Source organism: Euleptes europaea, chromosome 2, assembly GCF_029931775.1.
Source record: "Euleptes europaea isolate rEulEur1 chromosome 2, rEulEur1.hap1, whole genome shotgun sequence".
In the NCBI taxonomy this organism is placed as follows: Eukaryota; Metazoa; Chordata; class Lepidosauria; order Squamata; family Sphaerodactylidae; genus Euleptes; species Euleptes europaea.
The window spans coordinates 57326731-57350272 of NC_079313.1; the positions used below are offsets into that span (position 1 = coordinate 57326731).

A 23542-nucleotide genomic window follows, 5' to 3' on the forward strand; every position below is an offset into this window, starting at 1 on the left:
CCATATAAGGCTTTGATGGGATGGTAGAATCAGCATAATAGCATAAATAAATGATTTGAAACTAAATTATACAGGTACTAAGAGAATTAAGGCAGGAAATGGTATTTACAAGCCTACTGAAGACAGACTATAACTGTATATTCTAATAGTTCATGTGTATCACTTTTTAGTTTTTAGGACATTATCAGTAAGAGGGCATGTGTCCTGCTTATCTTCATTATTAGCCATTGATATTTGTCTTTCATGGATATATCTGACCATCTTACTGAAGCCAGAATTTTATATTTAAATCTAGCATTTGTATGGCACTGTTAATACAAGATTGCTGTTTGTTGCATTAGAAGGAAGCATTTTTACTCTAAGTCCACAGTTACTTGCTATGCATACCAGCTATAAATGCCTGACTTAACATGTAAAATGTACAATCTTGGGGTTGAATCCCAACCCCACCCTGCCCAAACCATTTCCATTCTGGGATAGTTTACTTCCAGGGCTGAGGGACTTGTGCATAGTAATGTCACCATTTTGGCATCTGTAATGGGGAGGTGGAAGGGGGAAAAATTGACCCTTTCTTTCTCTTCTATGAGCAAAACTCAGCTCAAGCAAGAGGCAAAAAAAAGCAATCTCATCCCCCCTCCCCATTACAGTCACCTGACTATTAGTACATGGACATCCCTCAACCCCAAGAACAAACTTTCACAGAATAGAAATAGCTCTAGGGGAGGGCAGGTTAACCCTGATCCATCAGTGCTTTTTGCTTGTGGTTCGCAGGATCCAGGCCTTGGGATATGTGATTTCAAACCTGTATATAAATGAAGAAAATATTTTAAAAAATGTTTCTTATATTTTATCTTTCCAAAAGGATATTAAGCTTCCTAGTATCCCAACACTGAAAATTCCTCTAATTGCAACATTTGATGACCTAGATGTACAGGTAGATGAAGAAGATGAATTCAAGGCAAGAGGTAATAGAACAATTTACTTGAATACTTGAATATTGATAGCTGCTCCAAGTTACTGCCTTCATACATATCGCTCCTGTTTTTGCTTAAATTGTATTAAAACCATTACAGTTACAGAATTCAATTATCGTGTTTCCCTTGTAAATTAAGGCTCTGTTTTCAGGTTGATATTAAAAATAGTTATCTGTATATGGGTAAGTACATGAGTCTTAAACGTTATTGGCCATGGCTGTGTTAGGGAAAGCAGTTAAAAAATCAGGACTGCTAATTAAAATTCTGTAATCAATAATATTCACGATCATTAATATGATTGAGCTGGGTATCCCTGCAGTTCAGAGTAATACTGTTCTAGAACAGCTGCAGCCCTTCCCTCTCCCTGCCTTGTAAGGCTATGATACTTTGGGACTGTTATTTCTCAACATAGTATTATCATATATACTCGAGTATAAGCCGAGTTTTTTTTAGCCATGATTTTTGGCTTTAAAAACTCATCTCAGCTTATACTCGGGTCAATACGGTAATTCGCCTGCCGGGCCCTCTCCCAGTGCGCTCCCGCCGGCCAGCTGATGGGCGGGCTGTCCCGCCTTCTCCCCCCCACCCCACCCGATCGCCCCTTCTGTGCGGCAGCGGCTTCTTCCCCCCACCTGATCGCGCCTATTGCGCGATCGCCGCACCTTTTGCGCGATCGCGCCTTCTGTTGGGCGGTGGCGGTTTCTCCCCCCCCCACCTCCCCACCCCCACCCCCACCCCACCTCACCCGGGCCGGTCCTCCCGCTTGCCAGCTGATCCTGCGGGGCCTCCTGCGTGCAGGGAGGGGGCCGCCGCCTGCCCGCGCGCCTTCCCTGCGGGCCAGGAGCAGCCTGTGGGGCCTCCTGCACGCAGGGAGGGGGCCGCCGCCTGCCTGCGCGCCTGGAGCCCGGTCAGGTAAGCCTGCGGGGGGGGGGGTGCAGTTCCCCCTCGGCTTATACATGGGTGCCTAATTTTCCTCCGTTCTTGGGGTGAAATTAGGCACCTTGGCTTATATTCGGGTCGGCTTATACCCGAGTATATACGGTAGTTAGCAGTAGATTTAATACTTTGCCAGACAGTGCCTGTACAGAAGTTATTTAAGTCAGTTATCTAAATTGTGAATTGAGATGGGAGGCATCTGAGCCTAAACAAGGCTTTATTTTGTGGTTTAACAAGAAACCCCCTGGCATGAATTCTATACAAGTCTCTATGAAGTCTATACATTGGGTATGCTGCCACTTTGCACTGAATAATGGTTTCCACGATTCTTTCTATAGCTGCTGTATTTGTCTGTGCAGAAGTAGCAAATAAAGTTCTCACAGGAGTAGGTAGGGAGCAATTTCTGTTTCCCTTATTGTTGTAGCCTCCTGCACTGTATCATATGCTATTCCTGAGAGTTCCCTGCCTTTCAGAAGCTGTTGGGGGACTGCAGCAGACTGGGAAGGGGGCAATTCTTTCAGAGAATGGGGAGAATTTGTAGAAGGGTTGAATCAAGCTTCTTTTACCTACAAAAACTGGCAAATGTTTTTATACATACCTTGCAACTGTTGCAACTGTAATATGTGCAGAATCTTAGAGGGTAAACTTGGAGCGCTGTTGCTATAGTATGAGGGAACTCTGGCATTTTCGTGCATCTAGTGGCTCTTATTCCAGAGGGGTAGATGTGTTAGTGATGCAGCATGGGGATTTTGTGGCACCTTTAAAGATTAACAAGTTTTATTCTACAATACACTTTTTTGCCTTTATCTGGTCCTCCCACACCTTCAGTGGTTCATGAACACAGAAACACACTGCCTGATTTTCAGCCCAACTTCATTCTGCTCCAACTCATCTCTGGATTTGGTTTTTGAAACTCTACTGGAGACCCTGGGGATTGTAGTTTCTTTTCCAAGGAAACCAACCCTGGCATATTTACTTCCTCGCAGTTGCATGCCTGCTGCTGAGGAAGTAGAAAAACAGAGGCAAAGTAGCCACAGGTGACAGCAGCCAAGAGGCATCTACTTTGCTTTCAGTTATACCTCCCCTCACTGTTGTGTGAAATCAAACTGATGTGGACAGAGTGCTTGTCTTTAAGTCTACCAGGTACTTATCTGTGTATAGCACCAAAGTTGCATTAATCTCCTCAGCACCATGATTCACACCATGCACTGACTATGACCAGATATTACTTGAGACATGCTTGTGGTTGTCATGGCAGCCATAAAATTCTGAACTGTCTTGGCATGGATGTTGGAATCCTCCCAGTGCTATCTGTAATGAATGGGAGACCGTTTTCCTTGTGAAAATACAAATATGTAGGCGAACTGGGCAGTAAAAGTCTTTAGTATATGGTGACAAATGAGTTGGGACACTGGAGTTTCTCGATTTGGCTGACCTGTCACAGTATGGGGGCAGGATGGATAGGTTTTCATATTCCACCCTAGATCCCTAAAAATCAGTAGTACACGACAGGAAGCTGGGAGCCACCCCCCCCCCCCCATTAGGCTTGGTCCCTGCTGGGGGTTGGGGTGAGAGTTAATATGGTCAGCTTTTGGGGGGAGTGCATCAAGTGTCAAGAAGAAATCTGGAGAACAAAACCTGAAGCTGTGCCAAGGTTGAAAAGCAGTCTGTGTTAGATTCCTGCCACCTTGAGCTCATTGCTCAAAACAGGAATCTTGAAGCAAATGAAGGCCAGTGTAGGTTAGCCAATTATTTCCCTTTTAGTTTATTTCTAGTGATCTGCAACACTAGCTGTGTTCTGATCAATATCTGTTTATCTGTGTTGGCTTTTTGTAATGGTATCTATATAAAGGTAAAGGTCCCCTGTGCAAGCACCGGGTCATTCCTGACCCATGGGGTGAGGTCACATCCCGACGTTTCCTAGGCATACTTTGTTAGCGGGGTGGTTTGCCAGTGCCTTCCCTAGTCATCTTCCCTTTACCCCCAGCAAGCTGGGTACTCATTTTACCGACCTCGGAAGGATGGAAGGCCGAGTCAACCTTGAGCCGGCTACCTGAAACCAACTTCTGCCGGGATCGAACTCAGGTCGTGAGCAGAGTTTGGACTGCAGTACTGCAGCTTAACACTCTGCGCCACGGGGCTCCTAAATGGTATCTATACTTGTTAATAAAATCTTTTTCTTGCATGGTGACCTGCCTACATTGAAATTCTTACCTGCTTACCTCGCAGTGTGCACACCTGAGCATTTCCCCCTTCTGGTGATACAAGGCATTAGGAGGCAGAGGGGGAACTGGATTTAAGGATGCCTCAAGTGGTAGCAGTTTCTACCAGAAAAAAGGACCTCAAAACTTCAGGTAGCGTTTGGGGAAAAAAATGTTTCCCAAAAAAAGGCTGCGATACTTCACATATGTATAGGCAGGGAACTAAGCCTGTGCTCACTGGCTTCCAGAAAGAGATGGGGTCTGAGAAGGTGAAATCCAGTATTAAAACACTGCCAACCTAGGAATGTCCAATACCCAATGCCAAGAACAACTTGGACAACTCAGGAATCATGGCGGTCAGGCAGTGGGGTGGATGGTACACCAACAGAATCTTTGGTCTATCTTGCAGTCCCAGCACCAAATACAAACCCTCAAACTGTTGAGAGCTGTTGCGCCAAGAATTATTGCCTTGACAGCCTAATCCCTCATTCCCCATTGGGTCAGGTCTTAGTGATCCATTTCAGTTTGGGCCTGGTCATTCAGCATAAAGTCCTGAATTTCAGCTCGTTTCCCACTTGCATACCAGGCATCCAATAGCAGAACCTTTTGATCTGATAATGGGCTGACAAGACACACAACTTTTTTTGGCTGGGAAAGGTGTTAGAAGGGAGACAAACCCTAAACCAGGGGTGGGGAACCTTTTTCCTGCCAAGGGCCATTTGCACATTTATGATACAATTAAGGGGCCATACCAGGTGTAGATCTCCCAGTGGGGGGGGGGGGAGAGGCTAGGGTTGGGCTCCAGGTCTCCAGCCACCACCTGGGGAGGCCACACAGAGAAGGCCAGCAGGGCGCCTCCGCTCCCCCCCTCCCAGACAGGAGGGCAGCCAGCGGTGCACAGAGCCCCGCGCAGCCAGGCCCCAGTCTCCATACCCTCTCCCCGAGTCCACAAAAGCCCCCCCCCCAGCCGAATCGGCTCTGGCATGAATGCTCTGCCACCGGGAGCCGCCAGCCTCTTCCCACCCCCCTTGCTGCTCAACAGCCGACAGGCAGCGAGAGGGGCTTACAATGTGCCCCGGCGTTCCTGCATGCCGCGGCTGTAGGGGGCAACCTTGGGGGAAGCATCCCTCCCCCTCCCCTCTCTTCTCGCCGACCAACAGCCGACAGTCGGCGAGAGGAGGTCCAAAGGGCACCACAATGCCCCTATAAGCTGTGGCCTCAGGAACACCCTCAGGGAGGGCCGCCCTGCGCCCCGCCTCCGCAACAGGGCCCCAGGGCTCCCGAGGGCCACAAAAAATGTCCTCGGGGGCCACATACGGCCCCCGGGCCTGAGGTTCCCCATCCCTGCCCTAAACTGTGCTGGTTTTCCCATCCTTATTTGTGTGTCCTATTCCTACCACAAGACCTCCTTTTGCTTGATGTAATTGAGATCCAGCAGCACTACTGGCTCCGCTTCTCCAAAGAACTTTCCAAACATACCACCCTTGACTACAGCCCATATACCAGAATAGAACCACCAACATCAAATCTTTGATGCCATTCTGAAACAGACACTGGTAAAGCTAAACTAAGATCATGTAACAGCAGTGGAGAGTAAATAAGTTACCTAACAGTATTGCTATCAGATATCTTTATTACACACAGAAAATATCCTATCTTGTAGCACTCTGAAATGGCAATACCTTTCAGTGTTGACTCTTTGAGGGTGTGTTGCTACTTATGGTGGGTGCTGGGGGAAACAGCCATCCCTTGGAAATGGCTGTGGAGTTCATGTCCAGTGGTAGGATGTTACTGTCCAAAGGGGGTGGAGCCTTCTCACTAACCTAATGCACATTGATTAGCTCAAGTGCCTGTGGCAGCAATTGAGGATGAACTGGATAGAAAGATGGAATGTGGTGGTTGGGTTTCCCTGTCCTTCCAGCTGATCCAGTTGCCATGAGGCAGATGGCAGGTATGGGGGATAGAGCCACTCTCCAGAAATGACCGTTTATGATGGGAGGAGAAAGACAGAGTGAAACAAACTGGACTGCCCAGCCTGGCACAGCTAAAACTTACCAATGTAGTCAAAGCTTTACACTATCCCTTCCCAGATGTTAGTGCATGCTGATTTTTAAGGTCTTGTTAACCTTTAAAGTGCTACAAGAATCCTGTTTGTTATAAGAACTTTTATGTCTCCTTTATTGATACCTTGTTCCTTGCTTTACTGCTATGTGTTCCTAGTATAGAAAGTCCTGTTTTACTCTTTGGTACAGGCATTTCTTCACTTTATTAAATTTGACATCTGGTTCTAAGCAAATGTTTATCTAACTGAATAATAAGTTTTGAATCTGTCAAAACATAAGTTTTGAGCCAAGCACTCAGGTAGCAGGATGGGGAGAAAATACCAGTTTTCCAGGGAATTTGAAAGAGTTGCAAAAATATCTTGTGATTTTGTGGCAGAGACGTAATATGAAGAGAGTGATTTTGACCTGTAAAATCTTGGGATCTCAAGGGGTGTGGGAGAACAGAATATATTAAATAAGTACAGTTTAGTCTGAGTAAAGAATAGTTGCTCATTATTAGAATAAGAATTATTGTAAGAATCTATATTTTATTTATATCAGTGAAACCTCAATCAATTGCATGAGATGGGATGTAATATTTAAAAACTTACCCAACTGTTCAGGAACAAAACTGTTGGAAAAAATGACAATGTTTGCAGTCCATCTTCTCTCCAGAAAGGGAAGCTCATCAGTGAGGCTGGGATTAAAATTACACCTATGAGGCTAGAGTAGCTTTGGCAGACTGGGGGAGACAGGAACGCTAAGTCCCAGAGAATCTAGAAGCAAATAGTTGAAGGAAGACTGCAGAGCAGGCAGTCTGCTGAGAACTGGGACTCTGAGAGAAAGGTTGTTAAGGGAAAGGGCAGGAATTCTGGAACTGAAGAAAGCAAGGTTGAATGCACAATGCAGGTTTGGAGGACTTCATGTTGTAGACAAGGTTGCTAGGTATAGAGTCTACATCCTGACAGAGTTGCTGAGCCTTTAAGAATTGCTTAGAAAGGGAAATTGTCATTCCTCTCACAAAATTATTGTGATCAGACAGGACTGTGATGGGATGGGTAGTGGTGAGGAGAGCTGGGGCTGACTGATGGACTAAAGTTAACCAGCTTATATGTTGGTTTTGGTTAACAGGATGGAATGTTTCTACCTTTATGAGGAACTATTTATATCTTGTATATGCTTTGTTAAGCAAACTAAAACAAAATGTTTAGCAATTTTTCCTTCTCTGCAGGTCTGACAGGTTTGAAAAACATTGGGAACACTTGTTACATGAACGCAGCTTTACAAGCTCTTTCAAATTGGTAAGAGAAAAATAAATATTTTTTGTTATCTTTGCATAGTCATGCCTCTGGGCAACTTGCAGGAAGTTATGAGTGCACCCAGATTGTAAGTTCTTACAGCCCCAACACTTACAGTGTTGATTTAAGTAGGATGAATCTTCCCTACGTGTTTCTGTAGTCATTCAGTTAAGTGTGGGGCTAACTACTGATGTGATTTTATGTGCAATTGCCATCTCCAGACAAGCCAAATAGAACTGGGGGCAAGAAAGTGTCTTTCAAAGTTTTACGTGTGTGCCATTTTTTCTTATAGGAATAGGTTTCTGATCCATGGAAGTTGTCTAGCTATAGAAATTTCCAGATATTATATGGAATACTTTCAAAGGATAAACTCCTGCATTCCAAATTTTAGAGAATCAAATATTTTCAGTCTCCTGATGTGTAGAGTGAGAAGTATTAAAAAGTCAAGGTTGAGGAGAGGCTTACATTTTTTCTTGAATATTCATTGGTGAGAAAAATCACTGAGAAGTAATCATTTTATGACTTTTTCTTGTTATTGTTAATGTTACTTGAAAGGAACCTTTTGTTTCAAGCTTCTGCTAATTTCTGTCCCTGAAAATAACTTTAATGAGTCTGTTTTGACATTGCACAACATTAATAATAAGAACAACACAAATGTTTAAGGTGTCAGTTTTATATAGGTTACCGGGCAGTATAGTTTGCAAGTTTCACCACTTTATGAAATTGTGCTAGCACCTAACTGTGGCCATGTATTGATGCTACTGTGGTAGTGACAACCTTTCTGTTGCTGAAAGCACATTAAATTAGTATTTATACAAGTGCACTTAATTATGTTGCCCTGCCAAAAGAACGTGTGACCCCATCACTCCCATCAGGCAGGCTAAATGCCTTTTATTATTAGTGAATTTGCTTTGCAGGCAGCAGTTACAATCTATAATCAGGGTTAGGGATATTGACCTTTTAGTGCTACTTTAAAATACTAATGGTCTTTTCTTTCCTTATTACCAGTCCACCGTTAACACAGTTTTTCCTTGACTGTGGAAGTTTAGCTCGGACTGATAAGAAACCAGCCATTTGCAAAAGTTATTACAAACTGATGACAGAACTGTGGCATAAAAGCAGGTATGTTGTGGGATATTTCTTTAAATCAGCCTCCCATGAATCTTCTAGGGGGATATTTTCTTAGGAATTCAATTGAAAAGTTCAATTTTTGTTTGGTAGAAGCTGCATGGCATAGTACTTTCATGACAATTGCTCCATTCAAATGTCACATTAAGCTGACATGATGCACAAGATCAGCTTGTTAGTCTCTTGCCTCTTTCTTCTCTCACAGAATGTGATGAAAGAATCCTGATTTAAAACAAACTCCAGTTACCTGTGACACTCCTGTGTTTATGCAGTTAGTTTTCAACTTGAGGGAATGTTATTTTTGTATTGCTCGCTCAGAAGCTATCACAGTGTGAATAAAATTAGACTTAAAAATTCTGAGCAGTTGCAGGTTTATTAAAGAAAACATTGTTGTAAATGCTTTTACTACGGTATGTTTATCTACACTATAATGTGTTATATTTGTTGACAATGTTTTGTAAAGGCCTATGGCCATCTACAAATAAATGTACTTACTAAAGAAAACACTTTTTCTTCCAGGCCTGGAGCTGTTGTCCCCACAAATCTGTTCCAAGGAATTAAAACAGTTAATCCAACATTTCGTGGATACTCCCAACAGGTAAGCCTTTCTTACAGCTTTCTTATTCATACAGCTGTGGCAAATAATTTTGTAGCACACAGTTGCAAGGTTTAGAGAGCTAAAAATATTAAAGGTTAAAGCATACACAGCAAATAAATAGGTAATGGCCATCCTATTCAATTAAATATTTGCTGGAATTTGCTGGAAAACTGCCAAACTTTCTATTTTTTTCTTTCCTGTTGTATGAATAGAAGAGTTAATTGTGCCCACCATGTAAACTTCTGGAGTATGATAAAAAGTTCTTAACACAATAAATTTAGTTAAAACCTTAAAAAGGGAAATAGGAACTCTTCTTGCTTATAACAATATTTAATGGGCAGAAGATTTGGGCTTAATGCTTGACAATATGTACTATATTAATGTAGCAAGTCATGTACTCTGAATACCAGAACGACTGATTTAGTGCGGTTTTAGCTTGAATTAATAACAAGCTTTGTTTTTAGTAGTGCCAACTTGTTGCCAGCCCAGTAAGACTTTAGGGACAGATGGCACACTTAAGAGATGAGGCAGTTGTCGCCTAAAGCCCTCTATCCTTATGTTCTATGGCAGCAAGAGCACAGCTGCATAGCATTGCAGCAGATGGGTTGGCTTGAGAATTGACCTAGAGAAGCACTTCCTGTTTCGTATAGCAAGCACTTCTGGCCTCTGGTAGCTCTTCACTGCCAGCTTGCAGTCACAGTCAAAGATGTGCTCCTTTAGGTTACAAGAGGGTGATGTGACATTTCCTGGGGGGCTAGACACAGGATTTCCCCCTCTATCACAAATAGTTTCCCTCCTACTCTATTGCTCTGGGATTCCCAGCAGGAAACCAAAAAGAGAAAACAGCTCAAGGAGATAGGATTTAGGCCTGAGCCTAACCCACCTGAGCCTGGACTAAGCTAAACTGACAAGTATGAAATGGCTTTTCATTTTAAAAAGTGAACAAGAACAAAATTTATTTCAGAAAAATGCACAACTGAGGTAAATATTCTTAACCAGGAGTGGTCAATTTCAGTGTTTTGGTTGTGAATCTTTCTATTCTTTTTTCCCTCTTCTATTTCATGAGCCAGTTTATGGTTTAGATCAGGGGTGTCAAACATGCGGCCGGCGGGCCAGATCCGGCCCCCGGAGGCCTCTTCTATGGCCCGCGAGCCGAGGCAGCCAGCCCCCACTGTCCCCTCCCATCCTTTCCGGCCCAAGTGGCTCCGTGTGCCACCCACACACCCCGCCTCGCTTTTCCCAGCTGCAGTGAGGGCCGAGCAGCCCCCTCCCCTCCCGCCTCCCGTTTCAAGTGCACGCAGAGCGGGCTGAGTGGCCCCTTTCTAGCTTGGGCGAAAAGGGCCGAGCTGCACAGCCACCCTCTCCACCCCGCCTCCCCTTTTGCTGTTGCAGTGAGGCCCGAGCGGCCCGGTGCGCCTACCCTCTCCACCCCGCCTCCCCTTTCAAGCACATGCGGCAGGGTGGCCACCCTCCCCACCCCACCTTCCCTTTCGTTCCTGGTTCCCTCTCTCTCTCTCTCTCTTCGGGCTTTCCCGGGTCACAACAGCCCGGGGGCCCAGCAGGATCCTCCCCCCTCTTCCTCGTTCCCCCCTCTCTCTATCTCTCTGGGCTTTCCTGGGCCAGAGCAGCCCGGTAGCCCAGCAGGATCCTTCCCCACACCCCGCTCTCTTCCTCGTTTACCCCCTATTTATGCATGGGAGGTTTTGCCTTGGATTTGTCGCCCTCTAGATGCACATTTTCACCACCCAGATTCTCAGAACTCAGCAATAAGCCCCCATGCAGAGTTTTGAGAATTCAGATGGGGAAAATGTGCATCTAGAGAAGGCAAAACCTCCCATGCATAAATGGCCTCTCTGTCTCTCGGCTTTCCCGGGCCACAGCAGCCTGGGAGCCCAGCAGGATCCTTCCCCCACCCTTCCTGGGCTATTCCACCCCGCGAGCCCAGACAGCTGCCTTTCCCTGTCGTCTTTCTCCCTTTCTTTCTCTCCCTCTGGCTGGCCTGCCTGCCTGCCTGCCTGCCTGCCTTCCTTCCTTCCTTTTTCCTCCCTTCCTCCCCTCCCCTCCCTCCCTCCCTCCCTCTCCTGTTTCACTCTTTGGCCATTTATGCATGGAAGGTTTTGTCTTGGATTTGCCACTCTATAGATGCAAATTTTTCTGATCTGAATTCTCAGAACTCTACATGGGGGGTTATTTTTGAGTTTTAAGAATGTGGATGGGGAAAATGTGCATCTAGAGAGCAGCAAATCCAAGGCAAAACCTCTCATGCATAAATGGCCTTTCTGTCTCTTTCCTTCTCCCTTTTTATTTCTCTTTCTCTTCTCTCTCTTTCTCCCTGTCTTTCAGGATTGGAAGAGGGCTGCTGGCTCTCCAGTTAAGGCTGCCAGTCCTCCTCTAGTCCAGATCTGGCCCAGTTTGCTTCAGGCTCGCCAGCCAAGGCAGCCCTCCCCCCAGTCCAGATCTGGGCTGTTGAGCCAGCTGCTGACTTGCCAGCCAAGCCACACACAACCCCCGTTTAAACTTTAAAAAAAATATGTCAGGGACTAGATACAAAGTTTACAAAAGACACAATTGAGTCAATTAATGATATTATTTTTACTTAAAATACAAGCATACTTAACACAATAACAATAAGACTATTAAGTAAAAGAAAATACAGTAAGAATGTTATTGTTGTAAGTTAGTTTTTTAAGTAAAAAACAATAACATTAATTGACTTTGCTGTGTCCTTTATAAAGTTTGCATCTCCTGTATCTGGCATTACATGTTATTTATTTATTTAATTGCACATGGCCCGGCCTGACCAAGTGACATTTATGTCATATCCGGCCCTCCTAACAAATGAGTTCGACACCCCTGGTTTAGATATTGTAAAATGTTATAAAAGCCTTCATCTGAATGAAGTTAAAAGTTATATGTTTTTAAAATCTTAGGATGCGCAGGAATTTTTGCGTTGTTTAATGGATTTGCTCCATGAAGAGCTAAAGGAACCTGTAATGGAAACAGAGGATAATAACCTAGCAAATGCAGAAGAGAGCATGGAAGAGAAGAGCCAGTCTGATGTAGATTTTCAGTCATGTAGTAACACTGATAAGGGGGGAAATGAGGTTTGGTCAAAACCTGTTGCAGAGGACCATGCAGAAGATGCTATGCTAATTCAAGATGATGAAAATGTATGTAAAGACTACCAGAAAGAGAAGTCCTTCTGTACCAACATGAACAGAGCAAATTCCATGGAAGACATAGAAAAAGATATTAATGGTTTCTTTGAAACAACTGAATTTTTGAATAACCAGGAAACTGTCAAGGTGCAAATTCACAGCAAACATTCAGGTGATTATATGACTATATATGATAGAAAAAATGCACATAAAATTTGGGTTCCCTGACACTTTTTTCTATTATAAGATTCCATTTTGGGTTACTGTTGTGCTATGGTGTAACATTACTTGAATAATCCTACTTGTGATTGTTGTGATGGAATGTTTTTGTATTTGTTGTTCAGTTTGGAATACCAATGATAGAAGATGCATTTTTTTTTTTACCTAGCTGTCTCATAAAAGATCATGATGACTACACCAATTTGTGTAACAGCTATGGATACCTAGTGCACTCTATAAATATAAAATTTGGACCAAAAGCAAGTTGAAAAAATCCCACCCTTGATTTAACACTGTAAAAACGATTCTTATAAACTATGTAGTTATTCTTACCATAGTGGTTGTGGAATAGGCAAGAGGTCCCAACTCCAGATGTCCCAGATATAAATATAGGTTGTCCTGCCTCTCTTTCTCTTATCTTACAGGGCAGTAGATGCCTGTTTTGTTTGGGACAGGTCACTTCCAGCAGTTGATCGAATTTATAGCTCGCCCCCATTCCCAGCCAGGCTGGGCTCAGGGCAGGTATTTATATATTTATATTGAACATATATTGATTTTATGGTTGCTACCCACCCTGAGCCTGGTCTTGGCTGGGGAGGGAGGGCTATAAATTGAAATAATAAATAAAACTAATAAGGTGGCAGCATATGACCCTATAGTAACATTGTTGTATAGTCAGTGTTTCAGTTACAGACACTAATAAGTATTGCTAATTTCTGTCTGAATATGGGCACACTTGTATTGGATCTTTTTGAAGTAACAAAATCAATCTTTTTGAAATAACAATCTTTCTGTAGCTTTCTTTCCCCTCACAACTGTCTCATTTTCCTCTTCAACCTTTTATGCAAAGTTGTTATTGTTACTGCATCATAGGCAGTCTATCTCACACTGTTTCATTATCCCTCTTTCCTTGGTCTTTTATTTTATCCCTTACTTATCCCAGTGTTTTCTCTGGTTTCTCTGAAGGATGTTGAATCTTCATTGCACCACCACTTAAAATAAATAGCAAATTGAAAACGAATTGGGCATTTTCTATTTTGGGAAGCAGTGCCAAAATTACTAGAGTCCTTTATTTGTATTAGTAGTATTCTGATTATACTGTTTGCAAAAGTGATAATTATGTATGTGTGTGTACATATATGTTTTACAGACTACATCAATGATATCCATATGAATGATGTGTCTTTGCCACAAAATTTGCCTTCCAAAGATGTGGGGAATGCACGTTTATCAACCAGCCCTCCCAAATCAGGTTCCTTCTGGTCTGGGCTGGTATCCTCACACAAAAAAGGTATTCCCTAATTTTACTGACTCCTTGCTGCTTGTTCTGTATGCTCCTAATTCTTGATTTTAGGGAAAAAAAACCATTTAATTAGTTGATTTCCCCCTCTGCCTTTTCATGTTGGCATAGTGAGGAGTCTATTGAATGATAGCCGAACAATCATAGCATGTGGACCCGAACAGGTCTTCAGCCCCTCCTTCCTCAGACTACATACATGCCCATTGTGCATCATATTCATATCTGACATTGGGGGAACACTTCAGATAGAATATAAAACCAGTACCACGAACTCTTAATAATTCATGATTGTTTGAGTTTTATCATGTTGGTGAATGTACTTTTTGGACGCAGTGTTCTGTTGTGGTTTATTTAAGTACTTTTCTGTTAAGCTAAAGCAACATGGAGCTCTGTCTTCCTCCCAGAGAGATACAAAGCTCCATCACTTACGATTTAAAAGGAATGTTAAAGTTCTAATTCTTAGGAGCTGCTTTCTAAAGAATGCTGGAAAATCCACTTTGAAGTTTTGCTGGCATGTAGAAGTGTTATACTATTAAGGCCCTGGAAAAATATGTGAAGTGATCTTAAGTGATACTCATTTAAATTTCAGGCCAATCTTCTACTATAAGCTACATTCATTAAAATCCATGACCTTGCTTTCCCTTTAGAGGTTTTGTTTCTGTCTACAATATTGGTGAGGTGATAGTTCTAAATTTTTCCACAAATGTAAATTTTAAAATGTAAACACATTAAAGAAATGGAGAAAATCTTTGTCCTTTTGTCCTTTTGCCTTATAGGAGATTTTTCAAGTAAGCCAATAATTGCAAGGCTTTTTGTAAATTATTGTTTTGTCCTTCCACTCCCTTCTGCTAAGTGAGGAGTCTCGCTGTGTGAGAGGGAGGAGTCTTGCTCCCAACAGAAAAAAAAAACAAAAATGTGAAGGAACAAGATGCAATAGTAAAGCTAAATATGGATAAATGACTACTTTCTAAAAGGGTCAGTTTTCAGGAATATGGCTCCAATTCTGTAGAACTACTATTCAAAGAAGAATTTGTACTACTTTGAGGTAACTCCTCAAAATCATATGTGTTGAGATAGGAAGTAGGGACTTAGGGCTGCATGATGTTCTCCCTGCCTAAAATAGCCATATATAGACTGAGGCTTGAATCCTACAGATGATTTCAGTGAGAGGAAGATATTTCCATCTGTGGAGCACCTCCTGCTGCTGCCTTGAAATGCTGCTCCTGAGTGGAAGGAACAGCATGTGGAGAGAAGAGTCAGCGAATGACACTCACCCTTATGTTTGCAGAAATTCTCCATGGGATCCAAGCCATTAATTTCTTAGCTGGGAGATGCTGTGGCTGCTCAGATGCAGAATGCTTCTTTACCTCCAGACTGCAGACTAATCTCCAGGATTTTACTCAGTCTTGGTAGATGCTAACTCTTCTTTGTGGTCTCTGTGCATCGCTCAATTAGGATTTTAAGCGTGAAACCTTTATTGGAACCTTCTAAACCTGAAACATTTGTGGTGGCTGTTCTGCTCCCTTCCCCAACACTCTGTGCATGCTTGCAGTGAAGTGAGCTCTCCTCTGTTTTGAGCCTTCTTAGGCCCTCCTCAGCGAATTCTTTCTTACACCTTGAGAAAATAAAATTTATCTTTAATGCAAATTGGAAGAGAATACCAGGCGAAAGACTTTTGACATCCTATGTGTTCTTGAGCACTAGGAGTTCTGCATATGGACCCTTGATATTAAGTTGATGCTGGTTAAGTGTATTGCTGGTTCTTTATTTTCAACCAATAAGACAATAACAAAAAATAGTACAAGAGAGCACATACAAATATCTAGGGACCAAACACTAACACTGTGGCTTCTGTTTATACACAGCATGACATTGGGGAATTGCATCATTTTGGCACCTTTGTCTTAGTGTTATTAAGCTTTGACTTTAGACAGCTTATACCCTGAAACTTTTATTGGTCTCTAAGGTGCTACAGGACTCAAATCTAACTGTAACAATTGGTGGCAGCTTACAGTACATATGACAATATGAGCATAAGGTAATTGGTCTAAGGCAAACACTGCCGCTAATAATACTGTATTGAGAACACCATCAAAATCAGTCAGTGTTGCTTTAAGTGCCACTGAATGCCCTGGTAAAAAGCAGTTTTTCCTTGCCACCTAAAAGCTATCCAGGTAGGCTGAATCAAATGTCTATTAGGAGAGAATTCTACAAATGGGACACCACAGATATACTTGGGTCGCTTGTGTATGTGGGAAGTAGAACACCCAGAGCCAGGCCTCTGACAAGGATCTTTGTTGGAGCGTGTTTATATGATGGGTTTAATGTCCAAAGAAACAGTGGGAAGCAGATCAAAAGTTACTAAACATTGTGCCCTTTCTGACCTGTTTTAGTTTCAACTGTGTCTTCTCCAAAAAAGAAGAAACACAAAAAATACAGGAGTGTTATCTCTGACATATTTGATGGGACTATCATGAGTTCAGTGCAGTGTCTAACATGTGACCGGGTAAGTATAGGGAAGAAATGTTGTTGTGCATTCCTGCAGTCCATGAACCTCCCCCTGCAAAAAAATCTCTTCCTTTATATGGAAAAGAAGATTTCTTAATGCTTTTATCCATCTCTTGTACATCATTCCTTGTGATGTGATGAATTCCTTGGCTCTCTCAAAGTTTTGGATAAATACTGTAATTAGTTGTCAGTGTGGTATATTATTGATAGTTTTAACAACCAAATATAAAATAGAGCATTGGGGTTGTCTCCAGTCAACCTTCCCCAATAGAAGAAGTGTGGAGAGATGATCTTACCTGAGTTCCCTTCTCACTTCAACCCCCAATCCCTGTGGCTCTTATCCATGAGGATCCTGTGACCCCCTCCTCAAGCATCATGTTTTTGTGGGATTGCAAGCTGTTGTTAGGGAAAGGGGTTCATAGGAACTCATCCACTTCTACTGGAGGAAAACTGATGAGATGAATTGAATGAACGATTGACCAAATTTCCCCCCTTTTTATTCCATAGGTTTCTATTACCCTGGAGACTTTCCAGGACTTGTCATTACCTATTCCAGGTAAGGAAGACCTTGCTAAGCTGCATTCAGCAAGTCATCAGACCTCTCTTGTCAAAGCAAGTTCTTGTGGTGAAGCATATGCTCCTCAAGGGTGGATAGCATTTTTTATGGAGTACTTCAAAAGGTTGGTTTCTTTCCAGTGCTTAGATATCTTAAATTGATGTTTCTGCTGTACTGGCAGGACATTTGCTGTTTTTTCTATCAATGATATTTCAGGTTTGTTGTCTCATGTGTTCCTAGCTGGTTTTGGGGTCCAACAGTAACCTTACAAGACTGTCTTGCTGCCTTCTTTGCCAGAGATGAGCTTAAAGGTAAAATATTATTCCTAATATTTTGTCTTATTAATACATGCTAAGTTTCCTATTACGTCTATCATACTTCAGTCTCTTTGTGTACCAGTTTACAGTTTTTAAAAGTGATTAGAAACATCACAATGTTCCCTTTAAGCTATTATTGAAATTGCAGTTGAGATATATTCCCAAATGGACAAAGGTTCAGAACAATAGAGAAACTTTCCCTTTGTCCTTTTATTACTCAACACTTTAATCTCCTGAGAGATAAATGTAACTTGTCAAGGAAACAATACAAGGGAAATTGTTAATAATTCACTAAATGTACTCCTGATGATAAAATGCTATAACTTTATCTTGTCTTACAAAGTCAGAACTGCTTTAATGTACACTGTTGGAGGGATATTTTCTTTTATAATAATGGTTGTGCTTTCTTCCTTATGTCTGCAGGTGACAATATGTACAGTTGTGAAAAGTGTAAAAAGTAAGTGATCTAGTCTTAATTCTTACATCAAGGCACAACTAGAAAAACTATAGTATTTGCACAGTGTCTGAAATACTGTTTTAGAAAGCAATATTTATTCTTGTGGATTTATACTCAGAGTTCTTTCAAAAATAAATAAAATTTAAATGTAGGATCCAATCTGAAACACAGTTATTTGTAAATTATATTAAATCCCCCTTGAAAAACTGAGATGCTACATTAGGTTTGACATTTATATCTTACTCAGGTCAGGTAGGAATTAACACCTGGTAACAATCAGAAACTCAAATATGAATAGTGCATATAGCTTGCCCTTGCACATTCAGTGGTGGCAGTTCTTTGTAAGAGGGACTGAAAGTGGTTACCAAACAGCTGTTACAGCAAAAGGGGGTTGGGCCTGCAGGTGCTCTGTACAGCAAGCTGCAGTGATTTTTGTTTTTATTCATTCATGGTTTGGATTTGCCTCTCACAGATGAGTGGCTATAGTTTGCTCTAGGAAAGATTTGCAGAGTGTGGCCCATTTAACTATTCAACAGCAAGCAAAAATGTATATTTAGGTGACTGATCTGCTTTAGGTATTCATTGATTATTTTGTTGTATAACTCTTGCTAAGCATATGCTTGCTTTGTATTGCACACTGTTAGAACATTTTCTAGACAATCGATAGGTGAAATCCAAAGCAACGTAAGGTGAAATCCAAAGCAACGTAAGGCTGTTTCTGAGTGACAGTTACAGGCTTTCCCTCCCCAGAGTGCTCCTTCCCTCTGAAAATCCATTCATAAAGCACTTTGATGAAGAACCCAACACAAGGGAAGGACATTCCTCTGCAAGTAAATATCAACAGAGTTCTTGGGATTTTCATCTTAATTAAAACTTCATTTTTCCAAGTTAAATTTAATCAGGACCAAATAACTATGGCCAGAGCTCCACATATGTAACAGGGCTTTCCTGCTGCAGTGCCTCATGGCCTTCTCTGCTGCTGATATGTAGGTTCAGAGATGTTCTGCAATAGTGGGTAATATAGCATGGTAACTGCAGCTGGTGGGGGGGTCCACCTAAAATTGGTATGGCCCTCTACTTGCTCAAGGATTCAACACTTATAAACTAGTACATATGGAATGTACTATGTTCTCACTACCTAATAAAAACCTTTCCATACATAATATCAAATACCTTCTTCTCTGGAAGGAAACTGAGCCCTGACATCTTATTGTTTGGTATGGAAAGTTCAGTTTGAGGGCACATAGAGAAGTCACTTTGTCTCAGCCATGCTCAGTGTTTTGTTTTGTATCTTCGCAAGTTCAGAGATGAAAGGCCCGTTACCTTTATATGCACACACAAACTGCTTTGGCTGTGCAAAATGTATGATTTATACGTTGCTTATTTGTACATTTGTGTGCTGAGAGGAGATAAGTGAATCTTCTTACCTTGTGAAGACCATCGCTCTTTCATAGACTGCATTTCCAAAATATTTGTTAGGTGTTCTATAATGAGATAGGCCATATAAAGTCTGTTGCAGCAAAAAAGAGTCTCGTGATAGTTTAAAGGTGAACGGGTTTATCGAAACGTACACCTCTGTGGGCTAGAGACCACTTCATCAGATGCATGAAAAGGATTTTAAGTGGGCAAAAATGTTTTCCCTCACTGTGTTCACCCTGTATACTTTGGGTATTTGTATAGAAATGTTACAAACTGTGGGCCTTGTCTTACCATTCCACTTGTGCACAACACATTCTGCTTGCTGAACGGCCGGTTACACTGGAAAAAGACTTCTTATGCTGATGGAGCATACTTTGCTCCAGTAGACTGCACTGGCCTTTGCTGACTGGAGTGGTGGGATCCTATCTGCCTTTCATTTCATGGCCTTTTAATTCGCTATTCATACGTTTTTCTTTGCTGTGAACATGCATTTCTGCTAATAGAGAGATAGCTGGTTTCATGTACCTGAAGTGGGCAGTAGGCCACAAAAATGTATGCTTTGATATACCTGTTAGTCTTTTAAGATGCCCCAATTACCATGTATGTGTATAATGTAACACTTCAAAAATTCATTAAAAATATTGGATTACATTCTTGTTTAAAACTAAAATGCTTGTTTTACTGTAGGTTAAGAAATGGAGTAAAGTTCTGCAAAGTTCAACGCTTTCCTGAGGTATTCTAATCTTTATGTAGTACATTATTATCTTGCCCCTCCTCCAAGCCACCAAAGGCGGTAAACATGATTCTTTCCCTCCTACATTTTATCCTCGTAACAACCTTGTGAAGTAGGTTAGGCTGGGAGATCGTGACTGGCCTAATGTCACCCAGTGCTTTTCATGGAGAACGGGGATTTGAACCTGGATCTCCCAGGGCCCTAATCCAGCACTTTAACCACTGTGCCACAGTGGCTCTGACATTCAGACAGGAGTAGGCCTGTGAGGAACCAGAAGTGAATTTGAAGTGATGATCAGTGTGCTCTACAGTTCATGTTTATTTTGGATACAAATGGTAGGTGGCAGTGCTGATTAATTTGTAGATAATTGTGATTAAGGTGATGTGATTAAGGTATAATAGCATTGTAGATTTCCCAAAACACACTTCTACCCAGTCATATCTGCTCACAGTAAAGTGAAAGATAAACCTAAAGTGACTAGAAATGCTTTTCCTATAGTGTCATAGTCACAATATTGTGTCCATTTCTGTTTTTAAGATTATATAGTCAAGACTCATTCACCAATGGTTGTGTACTCTCTGATGCTTCAACTTGGTGATTCTCAGTTGAATGTGTGAATAGTGTTGTTTGAGAAGTCGTTTTTTGTGGCAATGTGAAGCAATATTAAAGCTCTGTGATATCTGATCTGTGATGTCACACGTGCAAATCATTTGGCTCTGTAGCCATTGAACATTGATCTGTATGCTTAAGTACAGCAGTTGTGTAAAATGTTTGGGTGGAGATGCAAAGACCTGGAAAAGCAGAGCTTTTCCTGAGGACATTGTTTTTTCAGGGAACTCTTGGGGGAACATTGGGGAAAAACCTTGAGGCACTCTGTTTAAATAGTATATTTTTTACATTTGTTTTTATTTTATTTTTCCCACTTCTCAGAGGCAAACATTAAAATACTATGGCTAAGATACTGTAAGTTACAGTGGTTTGCTGCTTGTGGAAGACTAAGAAGTTTGTACTCTTAAATTCCATGTCTGTGCCAGATAGTATACTTCTGTATGCTATGTTAAAGCAGTAAACTAAATTTAGGTTTGATAAAATATATTGCAAATGTTTTCCCAAAATGTGTTTTTTAAAAATTAAACAAGCAACAACAATACAGAAAAAACGGGGAATTTTGGCTTTAACATGTCTAGAAAATTTACAGCTCCAGTTCTAGGTAATCAAATTGGAGTCCATGAAAAGAATTCTATTTCTGATCATTATGCAGTAGCTGAAAATTAGGGAAGAACTATTACTGGTACTTCAGAAAATGAATTAATTACTTTCGGGGGGTGAGGTAGGATGTCCTTGCTTGGACCCCTGCATAGATGCTTGAAGAATCAATGCAATATTGTTTTAGAAAAATTTCTTAAATATAGTGATTATTTTTCTGACATTAAAATTGTAGTTATTTCACACATTACGATTTCCTTCACTTCACTGTAGGAAGAGCAGGCTTGAATTCATGAATACAACACCAATTGCTTTATTCAGTTGTGGGTAAATTCCCAGCAAAATAGCCGTGTGAAATTAAAACGTGACTTCTTATGTGTTTTTTTCCTAATTGTATTGTATACTTGGTAGGAAAAACACTATATATAATTCCCTAAACTAAGCACCACCAGCTGCAAAAATTATTTTTTTAAGAGAAGGCAGGACAGTAGCCAGGATGCTTATGTAATAACCAAGATGGCTGTATTAAATTGCCTGGTAACTTCATTCTAAGATAAGCTATTACTCTTTTTCAAGAGTCTATAATTTCTTCTTTACAGATATTATGTATTCATCTCAAAAGATTCAGGCATGAACTTATGTTTTCCACAAAAATTGGAACTCATGTGTCCTTTCCTTTGGAAGGACTTGATCTTCAGCCTTTTCTTGCTAAGGACAGCCCAGCTCAAATAGTGACATACAATCTCTTATCGGTTATATGCCACCATGGAACTGCCAGCAGTGAGTATACTTATATATATTTTCGCCTAGGGTATATATTGTTGCATGCTGCGTTTCATGCAACGGATGGAATCAGGGACCTGCATTAAATTTCTTAGACTGAATTTTCTTCTTCTCATTCTTGAATGTAGATGGACATTATATAGCTTATTGCCGGAACAACTTAAATAATCGATGGTATGAATTTGATGATCAGAGTGTCACAGAAGTACCAGAATCAGCTGTTCAAAATGCAGAAGCTTATGTTCTTTTCTATAGGTGAGAAAATTTAGTAATATTTATTGGATATATTTCTAGTAGGTAGCAAATCCAAGCATGCTTGTGTATCAGCAGCAGTTGTTAAATGTTGGTCTGAACAGATTTGGAGAGGAGACTTTAAAAAGCTGACAACATGATTCCCAAATTACTGGAGTTCCCGATTAAGTATAATTGTGACCCAAGATAAATGACTTATTTGTTGGATGCCTCTCTGCAGAAACTCACTTTGTAAGCTTCCCCTCCCCCATTTTCCTTGGACCTATATTTCGTCAAGATTCCCTTATATGGGTTGGATCCTGTGGAAGATTTCCATTGATGGGAGGAGAGGCAATTTTCACCTATTTCCCCTTCTTGTTCTAAACCTCAGATGTCATGTTGTTCCCCCAGGAGTACCATTTTGGGATTATTTGGGGGTGTAGCAGCAGTGGGGAGGCCAAGAAGTCATGTTACGCGAATGGGAGTCTGTCAGTAAAACGTTTTGGTGGGATTCAAGCCACTATCTTCTTCTGCTGTAAAAGTACACACGCGTCTTGGGTTTTCTGTAGTATTTATCTCACTCCAGTAGAAGGTGGCACTTGGAAAGTTGATACTCATTTTAACATGGTTATGTCTAGGTTAGCTGGGGCTGTGGAGGGCACTGCTTTAGCAAAACAGTGTATGTAAAATTAGAATGTAAGCCCAAGTGGCTTAAATGTCCAGCTATTTTAAAAAGTGTGATATCCAATTCATTTCTAGTACATGTGCACAGATAGTAATAAAGACCTCCAGATAAGTTGCTGCAGTTTGAACACTGTGCATAAATCACTTTGAATGGATAGCCTGTGTTCCCTCATTTTAATTCATAAGAGGGTGCATGCAGGAAGGATTCTTCAATCTGATAAAATGCTATTGCAACAGAAGAAATTGTTGGCACTTTAGCAACTGGGAGCTGGAGAACAAGGGGTTTCACTGTAGTAGCCTGAAACTTCCCAGCTCTTATAGTAGAGCTTTTCTTGAAACTTGAACAGGGTCAAGAACAAAGGCTACTATTCAGAGTTCAAGAGCACAGAATTTCTGTAAATGGGACACAAAATGTAAGTTTTGCAAAAACTAAAATTTACCTAAAATATATCTGGCTATTAATAAATTTTGCAGTTAACTTCAGCTGTGCTAATTCAGCAATTTGTACTGGAAATGTATGTGGATTTGGTCTGTTAAAATTAATGGATCCCGCATGAGCTCAAGAGTTTCACATGAGGTCAGATGTGCAAACAAATATGCATGTACAGTAAAATAACCTTGTTTGATAAAGCTACAGTGCATCTTAAAATCTAAAATGTTTCTGCTTAGAATTCACCTATATTTGAATTGCTTTTATTTTTAATTGGCATTTTCCAGTGAGCTGTTGTTATAATGCATGTATAATTGCATCAGACATCTCTAAAACTAAAATTTTACTGCCATTGAGATCTGAA

General features: G+C 41.2%; 1 protein-coding gene across 2 annotated transcripts in view; it reads left to right on the top strand.

Moving 5' to 3' along the window:
* USP33 (ubiquitin specific peptidase 33) overlaps positions 1 to 23542 on the top strand; it is a 41257-nt gene that overhangs the window by 10848 nt on the left and 6867 nt on the right. The window contains exons 5-17 of one of the 2 annotated variants that reach the window (XM_056845599.1): positions 863 to 965; positions 7385 to 7454; positions 8460 to 8573; positions 9099 to 9177; positions 12108 to 12507; positions 13705 to 13845; positions 16248 to 16360; positions 16870 to 17042; positions 17135 to 17229; positions 17659 to 17692; positions 19799 to 19844; positions 21650 to 21830; positions 21962 to 22088. In XM_056845599.1, the coding sequence (XP_056701577.1) occupies positions 863 to 965; positions 7385 to 7454; positions 8460 to 8573; positions 9099 to 9177; positions 12108 to 12507; positions 13705 to 13845; positions 16248 to 16360; positions 16870 to 17042; positions 17135 to 17229; positions 17659 to 17692; positions 19799 to 19844; positions 21650 to 21830; positions 21962 to 22088 (1676 nt within the window). The remainder of the gene's footprint in view (positions 1 to 862; positions 966 to 7384; positions 7455 to 8459; positions 8574 to 9098; positions 9178 to 12107; positions 12508 to 13704; positions 13846 to 16247; positions 16361 to 16869; positions 17043 to 17134; positions 17230 to 17658; positions 17693 to 19798; positions 19845 to 21649; positions 21831 to 21961; positions 22089 to 23542) is intronic. The other variant, XM_056845600.1, reaches the window with a different exon arrangement.